Source organism: Penicillium subrubescens, assembly GCF_028828155.1.
Source record: "Penicillium subrubescens strain IBT 31985 chromosome Unknown utg000010l_segment0_segment0, whole genome shotgun sequence".
In the NCBI taxonomy this organism is placed as follows: domain Eukaryota; kingdom Fungi; phylum Ascomycota; class Eurotiomycetes; order Eurotiales; family Aspergillaceae; genus Penicillium; species Penicillium subrubescens.
The window spans coordinates 647,783-666,580 of NW_026643160.1; the positions used below are offsets into that span (position 1 = coordinate 647,783).

The following is an 18,798-nucleotide window of genomic DNA, read 5'->3' on the forward strand; positions in this document are numbered from 1 at the left end:
TTCTTGGGATCATCGAGGTATCATGAAAGTGGTCAATTTGCATACTAAAAACAGAGTATTCATACTATCAAGTATACTATACTCCGTAGTATGTGTAGCATGAATCCTCTGTACTCTATGCTCTGTATAATGTACAATGTACAAAATGTCCCTCTCAGCCCTGGTTATACGGAAAACTCCGTAATGCAATCATCCTCTTGATCAAGCTGCAGTGTGCATCAAGCAAGGTCCGGGCTGCAGGTGGTCCTTCACGACACAGGAAGGACTCGAGGAAGATCTAAACAAACCGAATACATTCCTCGAGTAGGCCGAGCAAAAAAACTCGAGAGTCGTTGGATGGGGTTTGAAGAGGGAGGGGAAATGGAAATAGGCGAGAAAAGAGACTAACTCACTCTGTAGTTAGCTACAGAATTAGGAAACATGTCTAGGAAATCGACTTTTTTAGTCGCGAGTAGCGCAGTGCCTCAGTGCCTCGAGGGTGGGCCGCAAGTTGGGACTGGCCAGTCTGGTACTCGATACCACCAGGAAAGTGCTGGCACCGCCTAAGGAGGGGGTACTGGGTACTTGGAGTAGTGGTACTCCAGTACCATCCAGTTGGTTGTTCCTGTGGCCCCGTTTCGCCCGTCTCTTCACTCTGGTCTCCCCTTCAGGGCCCTTTTCTCTTCCCACCCCCCCCAAGACTTACCCGTCCGCCTCACTGCTGGCGCCCAACCACGACCCTCTCCTCTCTCTCTTCCTCTCTCACCTCTACTCTCTCACTCTCTCACACTCTCTCCTCTTCCCTTCTTCCCACCCCCTTCCCTTTTTCTCCCTCGAAACCCACCTTTCCTCTTTTCTCTCCTCAAATCTCGCTTTTTCTTTTGTATTCGGCGGTTCGGTAATGACGACTCCTTCTGTTCTCTTCGCATTCGCCGGGATGGAGTCGCAGATGTGATTTGGTGATCTCCCCGATATTCTAGATATCCCCGAGTTCCCAGTTGGCGCATTCCGCAGGAGACCCTCACCTTACTCCCTCAGACCGACTCAACCGAGAGGTTCTACTGCACACGCCTTTCACATACACTGATTCATTTCCTTGTCACGCCTCACCTCTTCGCTCTCGTTCGAACTTTTTTTTTCCTTTTCTCTTCACGATTCACGACTCCGACACCCTCAGCGCGATCGCGCGAGCTGCACCATCTCACCACCACAGCCGCGTGACTTACTCTTTTACCCCCTTCCTTCCCCAACTCTTCCCCTCCGCTTCGAATTGATCGTTCCCCACATACCAGTGAGCGGATCTCGCCACGACCACCATCGTCATGGCTCAGCGTCAGCTTTCGCAAACGCTGCCCAAGAACTTCACGTTCCCGTCGCTCAGTACCGATGAGCCCAAGACCCCCGAACGCGAATCCACTCACATTGAAGTTCCCCCCCACCGCGCCATTCCTTCTCTAGTTGTCGCTTGCCTCGCGTGCGCGTCCGCTCTGGCACTGATGTTTGCGAGCGCATCAACTTGGATCTCTTCCGCTTCCAAGGTTCGCACACCTCTCAGGATGTTCCGGTGCCCTCCATTGAGTACCCGCAAGGGAGCTCACCCTCGAACGCGACTTTCTCCGACGACGTTTTGAATGACGATCGCTTCCTCGCGCCGCCTCACCAGCGCTTGATCTTCAAGACTCCCCCAGCACAGATTCGCGGTGATCCATTCGATGGCAGCGAGACCGAGCAGATGTGGCCTTCGTGGGACGAGACCCCGGGTCTTCTGGCCCGTGAGATCAGTCGTCCTGGCTCTGCGTGCTCTGATTCCTCCATTGAGTCTGTCGAAACTTACGCGTCACGCCCTTCTGTAGGAGGAAGCTGCACGAGTGTGGAGAGCGACGGTTTTGACCACTTCCCGCTGGAGTTCACCAAGGAGCCTGGTATGGAGTCTCCCACCCTTCCCCAGAGACAGCACGTGCAGCGATCCCACGTCAAGGACAAAACCTGGAGTCGCGAGATGGACAATCATCTATGGAACACATATCAGCTGTATGTGCAAGACCCGACTATCACCCCGTTCAAGAGAACGCCCGGCAGTATCCCACCCTTGGGCGTCACGTCCAGAGTCGCGCGTCGTGCACGGCGCACCTGGGAGACCCAGCGACTGCCCTTTACACAGAATTTCCCGACCCAATCGAATGATCGCAGCGGCAGTTCCACCCCCCGCGCGCGGGAATCCTCTGTGCAGCCCTCGTGGCCCAAGACGGATGCAAAGACCCGTAGCCGGCTCAAGCTACTGTGCCGCCGCAAGTTCTCCATTTCGCCTCACTATCAGCGCATCATGCAGTCCCGCAGCCCGGAGCCCATTGCCGACACTCTTGGTGTCCCCTCCGAGCCGCGCGTCCGCGACTTTGCCGACAACACGAATGCATATGCTACCCGTGACCTGGGCGTCTCCCTTGTTTCGACTGATCACTCGGAGGCTCTGGCTCGTATCACTGAGCAGTCGGTACCCGCAGACTTGAGATCTGCGTGGCCCCCGGTCTCGTATGCCAACGCGATGGCTCCACCCCCAAGTCAACATTATCCATTCCCCGCACTTGATGTGCCACGTCGTTTGGGATCACCCTTTATGTACAGCACATGGGGACCAGCAGATTCTCGTCGCCATGTTCCAGATGTCCCGACTGCGGCTCGACGAGAGACAATCCATGTTCCTACCCGTCGTTTGCGTCGGACCGCCCACTTGGAGAATACCCCACGAGAGCAAGATGATGTGTTCACCAGCAAGGTGAATGATGACAAGGAGGCCGTCGAGGACGAGCAAGTTCAGACTCGCTTGGAGCAATACATCCGTGAGAACAAGTTCCAAAGCATCGGCAAGGGTCGCGTTCGCGTTCGCAACCGCGGTGCTACCACCTCTGGTGCCGTTGCACCCCGCGAGGTTGACCAGCTCTTCTCGCCTCCTTCATCTCTGAACTCGTCTCAAGCTGAAGAGACCACCCCCATGTCCAAGCCTCCTGTCAACCACTTCTTGAACATTGGCGGTGAGAATATCAAGCGACTGGGGTCGCCCTTCAAGGCCGATTCCACTTTCAAGCGTCGAGAAGCACATGGTCGATTCATCCGACATGCACCCTCGCTGTCGGAACCGTTTGCCAATGGCGGCATCCCGCCGTATGTCGCCCCAGCGACAAATCTTTCTCCCTTCCAGCACCAGGAGAAACCCGCAGCATCAGTCCTGCGAAACCCTTACGAGGAGGGCCTGTCAGAAGCCGAGCGCATTCGCCGGCAGATCTTGACCTTGACTACCTCCATGCGCGAGTAATTGTGCACCCGCCGCTTGTTTGATTCGCCGTCGCTCTTCTCCCGTCGTCAACTTTTCCCGAATTTCCCGATTGCATCGTGGTGCCCATTTATTTTGAGATATTTTTTCCTGCCCTTTGCATAACGACCTGAACGATACACAAGAGAGAAGCACGTTGCGCATTGCTTTTCTCTTCTAATCGCAGCCTTTTTTTTTCATGACAGCAACGGCCTTGACGAATGTAACGATATGCTTTGAGATGGCCCGAGATTTTCCTTCAACATTCCAGTGTTTGCGTTTCCAGCACCTGGTCTGCTTGGGCGTTATCACTCCCCTCAAAAAACAAAACCGACTGCCTCCCCACTCTCATGACTTTTACTCACTCTCGCCACCGAAGAGAAACTTGTGATGGGCTTTCCCCACTCCTGATATGGTGTGTCGGACAAAACTGTACACTGCGTCGACTTGTCAATGATGTCTTCGTTCGACGAATAGATATCATTTTCCGAGTTTTCGACATCTCAACGTCGAACGCCGTGTCAGGTCTCTCCTTGAATCAAAAATTTGGTTCTGCAAAGGAGTGGACTAGCCGACTCCCATTGGGACTTACTTTCATTATCTGCCCCTCTATTCATTTCACCCAGCGTCTTCGATGCCAGTGTGGTTGCCTTGGATTTGAAGACAAGAATGGACATGACCAGAATCTCTGGCTGCACAACTTCATTTCCCTTCGATACCTGATATTACTTGATGCACATCCACTCACTTTCATCGACTCGACCGATCGATTCATTTCCTTTTCATCCCCCCGCTCGGAATTGTGTGGCTTATGGTCATAGGCCACCAACCGACAAAGCAACAAAGAAACCGTGAAAAAAACCCCGCAAAACTCTCGAACCGAAAACCTAAAGGAAAAAAAAATATTCCCCGCTGTCAACTACTTCCTCGCCTTGCGAGTTACTTTCTTTCCACTTTTCCTTTTTTTCCTTTCTGTCTCCGTCTCCAGTCCTCGTTGTCTTGCATGCGCACTGCACTGCAAGATGACACGACCTGGATGACTTTATCGCCTCACAATTTCTCTTCGGCAACCTTCCTCCGACAGCATAGTCGATCCCTAGCTATGCTGGACTGGAGCCATAAACACCATCTACCGACTTCATCTTGATCACCTCTTTCCGAGATGATCCATGACCACGTCTCCGAACCCCAAAAAAGAATGTGCACGACGATACATATGCCATTTCACTTCCTTTACATAGACGAACCGAAACGAAACGACCGCACATGACTTCCAATGCCTGTTGCGCCCCACGAACGACCCCTTTCCTGACGCAAGCGTGGTGTTTTGGTTGTCGTTTTTCCTCTTGCTCTGCTCCGCCTCGCCTTTGTGCCTGTGCCTGTGCCATTTCGACCTTGATGCCAGCGAGCTTGCTTTTTCTTTCCATTTCTTTTCTATTCGGGCTCTCATCTGTCATCTTTCGTTTGTCTGATGAGATCTTGTCCTTTTTTTGCCCTTCTTGATTTGATTCGACTTTTATGGAGAGCGGGCTTAATTTGTTTGCCTGATCAAGATCAGTCTTTGTTCTTGAACTTGATCGGGTGGATGCAGATGGAGATTTACCTTTGATCAATCCCTGCAAATTCTTTGATTGAACAATTTACTCTGCTTCTCTCTGCCCCCGCCCGCCCATTCACCCAGCATGCACGTCTCCCGATCTCGAGACTTCAGTGCAATACGTCGCTTCCAGCTCGTGTTCCAGCACTTGAGCTTCCATCTATCTATGACAGTTATGCATCCAGAGCCTCGCCTTGCTTGTGCCATGTTATCTGGTCCCTGTTATCTGTTTTTTTTTTTTCTCGAATCTTTCCCAAGTTTCATTCCATCATCTACGTTGCTCAATCCTCAATCACGGTTTTTAGAATTGGGACTCTTTTTTTGCTTGTTTTCTTTGCGAATCGGGGTTGCTTTTTCTGGCTTTTGATCTTGATGATGATCATGGGAACTTGGTTGGATCGTTGAAATTTATTCTTCTTTTATTCTCATTCTTATTTTCTTTCGTGCTTGTAGATGGTTGTAGATGTAAATGTAGATATCAAAGTAGAAGATGCTTTGAAGGGTGGCTTGAGTATCGACTAGAGTAGATGGAATGGATGAAATGAGGAAGTTGCTGATGCGTTCTACCAATGAAATGCGATGCTGCGCTGTGCTATCTATCTACTTGAATAGTCCAGAAGTTTGACAGAATTAGAATACCTTAAATAGTAAGCATCAACATGCTCCTCAGTAGAGTATGCAGAAATAGCATAGATAAGCCAAAGGGGTATAAACGAAATATCATACAAAACATCCATAAAAACATAGGAAAACACCCTGCTCTAACAAAACCGAAAGAGGGCCCCAAACCCAATCAAGACCAAAACCAAAATCATACCCAATATAATCGAGAGTAGAAAGAAGGTGTTGCTCAAACACGCTCAAGTTTCTTCTTCCTCTCCGCCAAAACAGCCTCAATCCTTCTTAACTGCAACGCAAGACCCTTCTTCTCCGCATTACCCACAAGCCACTCCTCCATTCTTCCCCGGACAAAAGCCATAGACTTGAGGACTGGTAAAACAGGGCCCTCAGCACCAACCCCAGGCACACTTTCAACGGCGTCTTCCATCTCCATACAAACCCACCTCTCCCCACCAGGATTAAGCAACAAATCAAAAACATCACTCCAAATCTGCCGATCCCAGTATCTCTTCAAAGATTCGCGGATGCGATACGTGCGCGCAGCAGCGCTAGCGCTCGCATCGCTGGTACGAACAGGCGCACTTTCAATGTATTTCCCGAAAAGCAAGACGTGAATTACGCCCGCGATACCGTATAAATCGATCTGATGGGTCCAGGGGCGTGCTTCACGGATTTCATTGCATTCGTGGGTTCCTGTTTCCCAATCTGCTAGGAATTGGACATTGGAGGGGAATGCGTTCATGTCGATTGCGCGGCCGAAGTCGATTAGTGCTAGACCCTTTGAGCGCCAGTTGAATGCGCCGGATGGTGCGTAGGCGGGGGTGTCCCGCGGGTCAGTAAAGGTGGAAGTATCGCCGAGATCAAGCAGGGAGAGGGCTTTTGTGGGTGGGTCTGAGTCGTCTAGACGGACGAGACAGTTGTCTGCTTTGATATCGCCGTGTAGGATACCTGTTGCGTGGAGGGCTTCGATTGTGCGGAAGAGCTCGATTGAGAAGAACATTGCAAGGGACTCGTCTAGACCGCCGTCGCTGGGGTGCGTGGAGCTAATGGAGTCGTTGCGGAGGATGTTGACTAGGTCGAGGAGTGTGCCTTGGCCGCGGTAGTCTTCGACGAGGAAGCTTTCGCGTTGGTGGACGTGTAGCTCGTGGGCGCGGACGATGCTGTCCACGGCGCGGGAGTATTTTCGTGCGTGCCGGAGACGTTCATGGGCTGTGCGGATCATGTAGAATTCCCAGGCGCTGGAGGGCCCGTTTTCGACTTTGACTGCTTCGAAGGAGTATCGTGCGCTGTCGTATGGGTTGGATTTGATATTTTCTTCGTCTGTGTCTGAGCTGTAAGACTGTTGACTGTCGACATCGACACTTTCGGCGAGATAGACTGGAGCGTATGCGCCGGCACCGAGCTCACGGCGGATGATGTAGCTACGCTCGGCACCGGGGAACTCGAGAATTGGCGTCTCGGAGCGCTCGTCATCGGCGCTTTTGGACTTTCGGCTGTGCGCTTTGACAAATTTTTGGATCATGCTGGCATAGTTGCTGTCTTGGACGTGGCCGTGGTATCCCGGGTAGGAAGCAAGTGGTGGCTCCAAAGAGTTCAAGATCGTGTTGCGAATGCCCTTGTCAGTTGGGTTGCACTGCAGATCCTTGATGATAGCTTCTCGTCGGCGCGACTTTGGGGCCAGAGCCTTGAAAGCTGTTGGACTAAACGGGACATCGACCGCCGAGCCGACAGTGTGATCTCCATGGTAGGGTGTCGTTGTCCCAAATGGACTGGAAAGCAGATCACCCATTTGCGGCACACCCGATGGTGATCGAGGCTTACACGGAGTCTTCGCGTTGTGAAGACTCCTAGCAGCCGTCATTGAAATGGACGACTCGGTTCGTTCCACAATCGGTGTCATGAATGGCAGTCGGTTCTGCGCCATAATGGCAGGATCGCGATACGTTCCATATGGAGGGTTATAGTCATCAGGCATTCGAGGTATGAACCGCTCCTTTTCGGGAGTACTATGCTGTGACTCGACATCTCCTTGACTTATAACGGAATGGGAGGTAACTTCGGCAGACTCAGCACCAGGTACATCCTTGCTGACGCTGAAATCGGTCCAATCGCCTCCTGCGACACTATCAGCCCGAGTCGTGTTGCCATCGCCGTATTCTGTGTCGTCATATGATTTGTGGAAGGTATGCGTTTCATCATCGCCAAAGTCACTCGAAGCTGCAGAAATGTGGCCGGTGCCTGTACTGTCGACCGTGCTTGCACAATCCTCATCTTCATACTCGCTGCCGTAGAGGCTGTCAGCCGCATCGTCCATCTCGGCCTTCAACGGTTGATTGAATATGCCATAGATTTCATCCGTTGCAGCCCGAGTATGCATAGTCATTGTTGGCTCTCGAGTGCTCTTCCGTCGGGCCTTGGAGCTAGTCGGCGAGTCGAACTTCATTTTGACTGTAAAAGAGCGTTAGCATCCCACAAGCAAAGCATAGGGTGACGAATACTGACTAGTCTGTGTCTCTCCCTGCACCTTGAATTTCCTCGCTTTTCCAGCTTTGCCTTCATACTGTCCATCCTGGTGCTGCGATTGAGACGGTTGTTCATCAGTAGCCAGCATTTGCCGAGGCCGCTCAGACAGCGGCTCATCCTTGAAAATCTTGAGTTTCGCTGGCGGAGCTTCCCCAGGAGCGTTGCCAGAGATTTGTTGCAGAGGTTCCTTTTGGCGTCGCCAATCCTTATCCATCCAACCACGTCTCATCGCTCGCAACTCTTCGAAACTAATTTCATGGGCCGGATTCTTGTGGTCGGGGTATACTGCTTCAAGATCGACGAAAACGCGCTCTCGCCGACCCGTCCGCGGGTTGACCGCTTCCCTTACATGGTGTTCTGGAATGTGATTGAGAGCACTTGGTTGTTCAGAAGGTGGATTTGAATTGGACTGTATACACACAATCAAAACACATGGTTCAAGCCAGCAATTAGTCCTGTGATCGTAAATATACGGAAGGTCTGTGAGGAAGAGGAAGGGCAGCTTAGCGTTGCAAACTCACCTCGTCCCTGAAAATGGCCATCTTCTGTGTTGGCGCGGGTTTCTTCCCGGCCTTCAATGTCTCTCCCACCCAAGGTTTGGCCTCGACCTCGTTTTCCTTCCTGCGCTCTCGCATCGATCCGATACTGTCCCATCCCTTTGTCTGTCCGCTGGTCGCTGGTTGGCTCGACTGTGCTGCCTCGGCATCGGAGAAGATTGCCATCTTCATTTTGCCAGACTTGGTCTTGGCAGGGCCAGGAGGTGGTGCTGCTGAGCGAGAGGCTTGCGGGTTTGCAGCGGTTTCTGTAGAAGCAAATGGATCCATCTTAGCTGCCAGAGCGGGTCGGACAGCTGGGAGAGCAGGCGAAGATGGCCCTGGCCCGGCATCTTGTGATTGCAGCTCATATCGTTGTTGGAACTCGCTGTATTTCCGCGCAAGCCGCTCGACTGGCCGGGCCTCACGGTCCATACCAAGACGGTATACCTCGTCTGCCTGTGTCCAGCGCCCGGCACCCTCTAGCCATGCCGCAAACTCCTCGTAAAATAATGCAAGACCCTCGCCAATGTTGTGCCGCGCAAGGAAAGCAAATGTCTCGCGCGGGGCATCGGAGAAAAGCCTGATGTAGTGCATCCACAACCGGAGGTACCGTGGGTCATTCCTGTAGTGTGACGATGATAGGAAAGACTTGGTAGCGCGCTCGAGCAGCGGGAGAAGACCAGATTCAGCCGTAGCTTGGGCAGAAGGGTACGCGTTCAAGGTCCATTTCACGTAGCGGTCGTAAACATCGAGGGGGTCGTCCGATTCTCCTATTGATCCCAATTCGTTCTCATATTCCTGGCGAATTGCACCGTTGATGGTCCTTGTGTCATTTGGCGAGGGTGCCGCAAATTTGTCGCTTGTGCTTCCTCCAGAGAAAATCCGAGCCAATTCTCGGGCTGATCGGCCGCCGGGGAGGGATTGGACATTCTCTTTCTGGGCCTCGATAATGTCGAAGTCGATGAGGTCGTCGGAGGCCGCCATTTTGCCGAGATCTGTGGCCAGTTCTGACCTTCGGGAAATGTCGACAAAAGGTTTCGTGGGAAACGGCGAGGGGTTCACACACGACAAGTCGAGAATCGGTTTGTTGGTTCCCAAACGGCCAATTGGGTTATCGATAAACATCACATGACTTGTTACCCCGGTGATCAACACGTGATACGTCACCTCGATGTGAGGAGTCCAGTTCAATCCAAGACGAAGGAGAAGATAAGATATAATTTCAAGAAGAGCAAATGAAACTTGTCAAAACAATCATTACATCAATCACATTGCATTTTCCGTTCGAAGTTAATACGAATCAAGTGATCGTGGCGCTTCCGCCAGTGGCAGTGGCAGTTCTTCTTGCAATTCCACGCAGCCGCACCCAATCAGCTCCGGACCCATCAATTCTACCCAATTGCTATCAGACTCCATCAAAAGCTCCGAAGACATCAGTTGGCCCAACTTGATACAGTAGGCTCATGTCTATACTGCCAAAAGAAGAGTCATCCTCTACTGCAGCAGCCTCAACAACTCACTCCTCAATGCAGGCCTCAAACGCCAAGGGCGGCCACAAAAGGAACCTGAGCAATGGGACACCAGATAACTCTCCATTGAGAAGATCCAAACGACAAAGATCAACCGCCAATCTCAAAGAGGCCTCGTCTGGTGAAGACTCAGAGGGAGAACACGAGGTAGTAACTACGCCGAAGAAAGGGTCCAGCGCCAAGGCTACCCCTAAGGCTGAGCCTGCTGCAAAGTCTAAGAAGACTCAGGTTGCGGCGTCGTTCAAGAAAGAGGTCACTGAAGGAACGGAAATTGACTCCAGTGTTACTGTTGCCAAGGGAGAATCTGGGGTCAAGACTGAAGCCGGAGATATCGCCGTGAAGACCGAGGCTGAAGCAGCTTCCTCCGTTAAAGCGAAACCTGCCAGGAAGGCTAGAAAGACCAAGGAAGAGAAGGAAGCTGAAGCGATGCCGTTAGCACCCCGGACTCCGGGGCTGAAGATGTTTGTCGGTGCTCATGTTAGCGCTGCGAAAGGTCAGTATCTGGGACTATGTCTAGGATGGATGGTCAAGAAGCTAATTCAAGATTCATCGAGCAGGTGTATTCAACTCGATCACCAATAGTACACAAATCGGGTGAGTAGTGAACAAATCCATCTTGTTAGGACATGAATCTAAACAATGTCGCCAGTGGCAATGCTTTTGCACTGTTCCTCAAGTCACAGAGAAAATGGGACAACCCGCCTCTGCAAGATGATGTACGGGATCAATTCCGCAAGATGTGCGCCGAGCAGAACTACGATGCGGCCAAGTGAGTATTCTCCAATCATCATTCAATACCTACATAGCCACTAATATCTCCAAGACACGTTCTACCTCATGGATCCTATCTCGTCAATCTAGCTCAAAATGACAAGGCAAAGGCCAAACAAGCCTACGACTCATTCCTCGACGACCTCCGCCGCTGCGAAGCCCTTGGCATCAAACTCTACAACTTCCAGTTTGTCCAACCCCCCAAATCTCCTCTCTATCTAAATTAACACACCAGCAGCCCGGGAAGCACAAACCAACCCCCCTCCCTGAAGCCCTCGCCCGCCTAGCAGACTCCCTCACGCGAGCCATAGCCGCCACATCAACCGTTATACCCGTGCTCGAAACAATGTGTGGCCACGGCAACACAATCGGTGGCACCCTCACCGAATTCCGAGACTTATTAGCCCTAATTCCAAAAGAACACCACTCCCGAATCGGCATCTGCATAGACACATGCCACAGTTTCGCCGCAGGCTACGACCTCGTCAGCCCGGAAGGATTCAAGTCCTTCCTCTCCGAATTCGACAATCTAATCGGCCTCAAATTCCTCCGCGCTCTGCACCTAAATGACTCCAAAGCTCCGCGCGGAAGTAAACGTGATCTACACGCTAACATCGGCACGGGATTCCTGGGTCTACGTGCGTTCCATAACGTGATGAATGAGCCGCATTTTGAGGGATTGCCGATGGTCCTTGAAACGCCTATTGATCGTGTCCCCGGTCAAAGCGCTTCTTCGGCTGATGACGACGATGCGGATAGTTGTGAGAGTGAGTCCGAGAAGAAAGGGAAGAAGAAGGTAGTTAAAAAGGGCGGGAAAAGGCCGGCGGGGGCTTCGCCGGCGGCGGTTCCTGACCATGGGGTTTGGGCGCGCGAGATTAAGTTGTTGGAGTCGTTGATTGGGATGGATCCGGAGGGGGAGGAGTTCAAGGCTTTGGAGGCGAGGCTTTCGGAGGAGGGGAGGGAGATGAGGGAGAAGCAGATGGAGCAGTATGAGCGGAAGATGGAGAGCGAGAAGAAGAAGGAGGCTAAGGCGAAGGAGAAGGGGCAGAAGAGTCTTATGGATATGATTAAGAAGGGGAAGGTAGAGAAATAGATAGTGATGTGACGGAATCAGAATGGGTTATGGCTCTGTGGGTTAGGGTTTAGAGTGCAGTAGTATCTAATACAAGCTAGTAGACGACCCAGCTCCAAGCGGGATATCTACAAACGAACATGGCAATTATGAAAGTAGAGAGATCGTAATATTGATTGATTTGATATTCAAAATAAATCAGGCTAGCCAATAAGGCCCCAAGAAAAGAAAATGGAATTGATGGTATCAGTCAAGCCACCGCTCTGCAATGAATTCAAAACCCAGAGCCACCATGCAATAATAAACAAGACACCTCCTGTACCAACCCCGGCCTCATTGCTTCATGAGAAGAAGTCAGAAGTCAGCGCGTACATCATTATCGGCAACATGCCACACCACAGTTGCGGCTACCTGGCTTCTGTGCAGGTCCCAGACCGTTTATCAGGTGTTGAACAGGCAGGAGTCGGTGGATTGGTGTCCAGGCACAGAATACCATTCTAAGGTATCATAGAGATATATCACATAGGAGAAGAATTTGTCGTCGTAGAAAATGAGATTGGAGGACTAAGGGTGGGCGGGGGGTTGGCTCATAATCGGTGAGACAGAGGAGCTGGAGTGAACACCTGGTGAATCTTCCCGATCGGATGCTTGGAGGTGCGAGGAAAGTCCCGCCTCGGCCATGGTGGTTATCGTGGGAGGAGCGGATTTGATAGGTGTTTCGATAGAATCGTCCTCTGGGATGGTCGTGGAGATTGACAGGTTGTGACCGCTTGCCCGGACACGGAATGAGCGTCGCTGGTCCCCTGCTGAAGAGGCTTGCAGATCATCGTCGTAGTGCGCTGCAGGAGACGTGCCCGATTCAGAATCGGTGACAGGATGGTAGTCTCCAAACTCGCCACCGCTGGCATCTTCAGAGTCCGAGTCTGGTGTTCCGTCGCGGTGCCAGTCGTCATCCTCTACTTCGCTGCGCATCTTGGAGATCTTCATGTAATTATAGCACCCAATGCTTCCAATGGTCACAACCAAGCCGGTTATATTAACGACTGTGAGCTTATCATGGAAGATTACACCCGCAGCACTGATTGTGACGACTTCTTTAAAGATTCCACAAATGCTGAGAGTGACGACGGAAGATCGTTTCAGCAAAGCGAATTCAGATGAGATCATGCAAAAGGCGAGAACACCGGGGAATATCAACAGGCACGAGCCGAACAAAGTTCCCCGTTGCTCGGCGAGGGCGAGGAAACCGTAATGAATATCGTTAGGGCCCTCGACCGCGAGCGAGATGGCGAGAAGAGAAAAGAACATGACGGGCGTAAGGAGAAAGAGAGTCGAGAAGGGATTTGAGGTGGCCGGATGGCGGAGCAGGAGAATCTGTGTCAGTCCCCATCGGAAACCTGAAAAGAAAGCGGAAGCAATGACGAGACTGAATCCAAGCGCATTGAAAGCGGCCTCGCCTGCGACCATCATCACCACACCAATCGTCATTGTAGCGATGATCAGAATCAACTTGACAGAAGGAGATTCCAGGCGGAAAAGGAAAGCAAAGAGAAGAACGAAGGCGAGTGCAGACGATTTGCACATGGTGAGAAATGTGAGAGAGATGAACTTGAGGGAGGTGTTGCCAAGGCCGATATCGAGCGATGTCGCCGCACCGCAAGGAACGAGGCGTGTGAGGTAGAAGGATTTGGTGAGCACCGGTTCAGACTCTTTGGAGCCTTCCACGGGCGATGCAGAGGGTGACCCCGGGGGATGTTGAGGACGCAGAGAAGGAAATATCCATAGCAAAAGAGAGGCGAGGGTGAATTGGACAGCCATGTGCAAGCTGGTAGTGAAGAGAGGAAAGGGGAAGACGATATCGTTTTCGGAGAACATCCATTTGTTGTACTGTAAGATAGAAGCAGAGTGTTAATTATCACTCGTCCTTCCCTTGGGTTGTTCGACTGCGGAAAAAGGGATACTACTCACGATAGAGATGGACAAGGAGAAGAAGTACCACATCAAGATCAATCCAGCATTCGCAAGTAGCTTGCGAGCAAAATTGCGATCGGCCAACCCTAGTGAGGGCAGACCAAATCGAGAGAACTTGACGTCGGCGATACGAGCATCCAACTTGCGACGTTGCCGACGCCGTCGTCGCCGCTGGCGTTTCTGGTTTGCTGTGAGACCCGTCTCCTCGTCATATTGGTCATCGTCCGAACTCATCACTTCCAACTCCCGCTGTTCCAGGGCCGAGGACGATAATTCTGAGGAATCGGTATCCTCGGCTGTCAAGGGCTCCTGTTCGTCCCATTTGGTTGGACCTCCTTCTCCATGGGGTCGCAGACTATCATCCCTCCGTTCCGAGGAGCCCGGCTGCATTGAACGACTTGCGCCCGTGAGCACCGAGCTCCGCCGTCGGTGGTGCCCGTTGCCGGCGGGTGACAGCCCCATTATGGGACTGGGGCGAAGACGAGGATGTGAAGGGAGAGGGTAGATGAATCGAGATCAGTTGGCCCCATGAGGGTGCGACCGGGGAGTGTGTACACACGACCGCGCACCCTGTTGTTGCGAGGTGGAAAGTAGGGAGAGATGCGGGTTTGGCGGGTGATGTCGTGGGCAAAGATGAGAGGACTCGAGGATATGAAGATCGAAAAGGAAAGTGAGTTGCAGTCGGGGTAAATTCAAGAAAAGGAAAGGAAGGGGTCACGCGGGGAGGGCGGAAAACGAGCAAGTCGGAAAGTGACCAAAGTTAAAAGTTGAAGAAACACTGGCAGCTTTTTGGGGCGGTGATGGGCGGCGCTCGGAGTCTCTTAGTCTCTTAATAGTGGAGTTGTTGGTCAGTTAGTTGGCCCTGAGTACTTGGGGGGCCCGGTTTCTCTCTTTGCTTTCGCCTGGCCCCTTAACAAACTGAAGACTCCTTAGGCCTTAGGCTTAGGCCTTTGTTACTTGGCCCCTTCAAGAGTTCAGGCGGTGGCCCCTTCCATTTTCTCCTCTCTGCTTTCTCCTCTCTCCTCTTAATCTCCTGGCCATTATCTGCTGCTCCTGACTGGCCGCCACCACCAGCTCCACCCACCTCATGCTCCACTGTCCGGGCGATCCGGGGTCCAGAGGGCATGACGGTCCCAAGGAATATTTCTGTGCATCCGAGGCTTGGACCTGGCCTGCTACGATTGGCGGACTGCGACTTCCGATGCGGCTTGCTAGGTATTGCCGGTTGTTGTTGATGACCAGGATGAAGCTGGCGGAGAGCTCGTCGAGATTGAAAGAGGATGAAGTGGTGGTCCATCTTGAAACCGATGGCTGCCCGAGGTCTCCCGGCTAAGAAATTGCTGCAGATCCGCTTGCTCTTGGCAAAGTTGGCCATAATATTAACCACGCTGGAGTCCTCGCTTTAAGAAGGTTGCATACATAGCAGCACGACTTGCTGCGATGCAAATTAGCCGGATGAAATGGGGTTTGCCATTATGATGATGGGTTTCCGGTGGGTAACAATGCGCCTCCGTCCAATGGCCTGTCACAGAGGAAAGAACCTCTCCAACATCGATATGACCTCAGTTCGAATCCATTCTCATCATCATGTCGTTGCCTCCCAAGTCTTCTGCCCGGCATCCGGGGCCATATATGTCACCCTGGGCATGTAGAAGTTATGGCCGACTGAGGTTGCTCTCTTACAACTTCACCCAAGTTCACGTGAGAGTCTTGACCCCGTTAGTGGAATCAGCGCTGCGCATCATTGCAATCAATATCATCTCTTGGTTCAACTGCCTGATAATATCATCCTCGTTTGATTCCTTCTCCTTCCTGTTCACCGTCGTCATCCTTTCACCATGGCACAGAGACCTTCGTATAATGCAATTGAGGACTATGGCTTGATCGGGGACATGCACACATGTGCCCTGATCAGCAAGGCCGGTAGTCTGGATTATATGTGTTGGCCGGTCTTTGATTCCCCCACAGTGTTCTGTCGTCTGCTGGACGAGAAGAAGGGCGGCTTCTGGTCCGTGGAGCCCTCCAAGTCAATGATTGATCCGCATAACAAGCAGCGGTATCTTCCATACTCGAATCTGCTCGAAACCCGCTGGACCAATGAAGACGGTGTCGTGACCCTGCTGGACTACTTCCCGGTGACGCCCAAGAAACTGCCTCAGTCGGGCCGACTGCTCTCGGGTTACTGTCCGTGCAATGAGTCCAACGCCAACCGCTTCAAGTCTGGTCTGCAGCACTCTGGTCTGATCAGAAAAATTGAGTGTAGCCGAGGCACGATGGAATTACAGGTGGAATTGTTCCCGGCCTTTAACTACGCACGGGATACGCATACCGCTCGTGGAAAACTGGAAAATGACCTGGCCGGCCACCGGTTACAGACTGTCCATTTTGAGAGTGAGTCCGAGCGGCTGCAGCTCGACATCTTTGCCGATTCGCGGGAGGCCGACAAGTTGGGCCTCCCCAAGGCTACTCTGAGCCTGGAGGAACGAGAGGGTGCAAAGGGCCGTGGACTGGTGGCGTTGATTCGCCTGTCCGAGGGACAAACCGTGCATTTTGTGCTGCATAGTCCCGAGAAGGCGGTACCTGGCTCGACTCTGATAGCAGCATATCTGGCAAAGATGGAGGAAGACACATCCGACTACTGGACTGACTGGACTCGCAAGTGTGAGTTCCGTGGGCACTATCGCGAGACGGTCGAACGCAGCCTTTTGATCTTAAAGCTACTCACTTACAAACCCACGGGAGCCATCATTGCAGCGCCCACCTTTTCACTTCCTGAAAATGTGGGCGGTTCCCGTAACTGGGACTATCGATACTCCTGGGTGCGCGACACAGCGTTTACGCTGTACGTCTTCTTGAAAATGGGATACAGCCGCGAGGCAGAAGACTACGTGAATTTCATCTTTGAACGGATCTTCCCGCATGCCGCACAAGACATCGAGCCGGGAAGCAAGCGACCCTTCTTGCCGCTGATGTTCACTATCCGTGGCGAGTACGACATTCCCGAGTTGGAGCTGGACCACCTTGACGGTTACAAGGGTAGCAAGCCCGTCCGCGTAGGTAACGCAGCTGTCTTCCACACGCAACTCGATATCTATGGCGAACTCTTGGACAGCATCTACCTCTACAACAAGCACGGAAATCCAATCACCTACGATCAATGGGGCTCAATCCGCCGCATGGTGAACTATGTTATTGGTGTAAGACACCAAAAGGACATGTCCATTTGGGAGTCTAGAGGCCAAATCCAAAACTTCATCTATTCCAAGGTCATGATGTGGGTAGCCCTGGACCGTGGAATCCGCTTGGCAGAAAAGCGAGCCAGTTTGCCCTGCCCGGACCGATTCCAGTGGATTCAAGTGCGGGATGAATTGTACGACGAGATCATGGATAGAGGATACAATGCCGAACGTGGCCATTTCTGTCAGAGCTACGAGAGTCGTGAGGTTCTTGATGCGTCGATTCTCATTGCGCCGTTGGTGTTCTTTGTGGCACCTAATGATCCGCGATTCATCAGTACCCTTAAGCGCATTCTGCAAGGCCCTGAGAAAGAAGGTCTTTCCAGCGCTAAACTGGTATTCCGATATGACCACCTCAAAGCAAACGATGGTAAATATCTCACCTCACCTCACAACCTCTATCCTTACTCACCCCTCACGTTCCCCTCACCCAGACCCAGACCAAGACTCGTTACTAACACCACCGTCGTACAGGCGTCGGCGGAAGCGAGGGTGCCTTTATCATGGTAACATTCTGGCTCGTCGAAGCAATGGCTCGTGTACGTCTGCCCCTCACCCAAAACCCTTATTGTACAACCTTCCCACCCACCCTTCATAATTCCATTCCCTTTGCCCTGCTAACCATGACCCCACCTCGACATATCTCTATATAGGCCGCTAAATACGACGTCACCATTCCAAATCTCTGGAAACTCGCCCTCTCGCACTTTGACAATATCTTGTCTTATTCGAACCATCTGGGCATGTTCTCTGAAGAAGTGGCGATTTCGGGTGAACAGATGGGTAATACGCCCCAGGCATTTAGTCATCTTGCTTGTATTAGTGCTGCGATGAATTTGGAGAGATTGGGTCGTGAGGAGTAAGTTGATGGTAGGTAAAGTTGGAAGTTGTTTAATGAAATGGATGGGTAATGGGAGCAGATGGAATTCTCAGGCTGGTGTTGGGTGTGACGTGGGCAGTTTTCTCTTCAAAAATGGATTGAGCCGGGCTTGTGTTTTCATGTGATAGATGGACTGCTTTATCTCTTATTCATTCAATTTGATAAACTTTGGTTTTCTGGTATCTATGCAGGCTTCGACAGGTAGTAGTCTAATAAAAGTACAGAATTATATACTATGCCGTATCCTAGGACCGGTCTGCAATACTTCACCTTACTTAGCCTTGGAAGTCGCTGGCCAACACAATGGCATTTTCTGAGATAATCAACTTTCACCGAAGCCACGCAAGTATTCTCTCCGTTTATTCACCGTACAAATAAATGTAAAGTGCTGTAAAACAGAGCAGACGTACAAACATCTCTCCTCTAGATCTGCCTCGATATAATTAGTCAGCCACCAACGACCACGCACTCTCATTGGTCAGTTCTCTTTGAGCTGTCCTTTCCTCTTTAGGATTTGTGGCTTCGGCCTTTCGGGAGAGGGAGTCTTATTGGTTGGCTTTCGCTAGTTAAGGTTATCCTTTTAGGGTGGTTGCTTCTCTGGTCTCTCTTTTGGTGGTGATTAGTCGGTACTGGTTAGCCACCGTTTAATAACTATCGTTTAATAACTAACTAGTTTTTAGACAACAACATTTAACCTCCACCGATTAACCACTATATAACCGCCATCGTTAAACCACTGTCGTTTAATCGCTATCGTTTATCTAACTGTTTATTAA

The 18,798-nt window shown here is 51.6% G+C and overlaps 6 protein-coding genes across 6 annotated transcripts; 3 read left to right on the plus strand and 3 right to left on the minus strand.

The window, feature by feature from the left end:
- Window positions 1-1,301: 1,301 nt before the first annotated feature.
- On the plus strand, window positions 1,302-3,289 carry N7473_011430 (uncharacterized protein; the record flags this gene model as incomplete). The annotated part of the gene is given in 2 exon segments (XM_057157369.1): window positions 1,302-1,517; window positions 1,535-3,289. The coding sequence occupies 2 exon segments, from the start codon at window positions 1,302-1,304 to the stop codon at window positions 3,287-3,289; spliced, it is 1,971 nt and encodes a 656-aa protein (XP_057003219.1).
- Window positions 3,290-5,733: 2,444 nt separating this feature from the next.
- On the minus strand, window positions 5,734-9,688 carry N7473_011431 (putative checkpoint protein kinase (SldA); the record flags this gene model as incomplete). The annotated part of the gene is made up of 3 exons (XM_057157370.1): window positions 5,734-7,952; window positions 8,007-8,436; window positions 8,549-9,688. The coding sequence occupies 3 exons, from the start codon at window positions 9,686-9,688 to the stop codon at window positions 5,734-5,736; spliced, it is 3,789 nt and encodes a 1,262-aa protein (XP_057003220.1).
- A 105-nt stretch (window positions 9,689-9,793) lies between these two features.
- N7473_011432 (DNA-(apurinic or apyrimidinic site) lyase APN1) lies at window positions 9,794-11,956 on the plus strand (the record flags this gene model as incomplete). Its single annotated transcript, XM_057157371.1, has 5 exons — window positions 9,794-10,585; window positions 10,650-10,686; window positions 10,742-10,861; window positions 10,916-11,054; window positions 11,099-11,956. Exons 1-5 carry the CDS (start codon window positions 10,027-10,029, stop codon window positions 11,954-11,956), a joined length of 1,713 nt encoding a protein of 570 aa, XP_057003221.1. The 5' UTR covers window positions 9,794-10,026.
- Window positions 11,957-12,499: 543 nt separating this feature from the next.
- On the minus strand, window positions 12,500-14,368 carry N7473_011433 (putative nucleotide-sugar transporter; the record flags this gene model as incomplete). The annotated part of the gene is made up of 2 exons (XM_057157372.1): window positions 12,500-13,822; window positions 13,904-14,368. The coding sequence occupies 2 exons, from the start codon at window positions 14,366-14,368 to the stop codon at window positions 12,500-12,502; spliced, it is 1,788 nt and encodes a 595-aa protein (XP_057003222.1).
- A 448-nt stretch (window positions 14,369-14,816) lies between these two features.
- N7473_011434 (uncharacterized protein) lies at window positions 14,817-15,281 on the minus strand (the record flags this gene model as incomplete). The annotated part of the gene is made up of 1 exon (XM_057157373.1): window positions 14,817-15,281. One exon carries the CDS (start codon window positions 15,279-15,281, stop codon window positions 14,817-14,819), a length of 465 nt encoding a protein of 154 aa, XP_057003223.1.
- Window positions 15,282-15,744: 463 nt separating this feature from the next.
- Window positions 15,745-18,005, plus strand: N7473_011435 (glycoside hydrolase family 15 protein; the record flags this gene model as incomplete). The annotated part of the gene is made up of 3 exons (XM_057157374.1): window positions 15,745-17,512; window positions 17,617-17,681; window positions 17,796-18,005. The coding sequence occupies 3 exons, from the start codon at window positions 15,745-15,747 to the stop codon at window positions 18,003-18,005; spliced, it is 2,043 nt and encodes a 680-aa protein (XP_057003224.1).
- Between the last annotated feature and the right edge of the window lie 793 nt (window positions 18,006-18,798).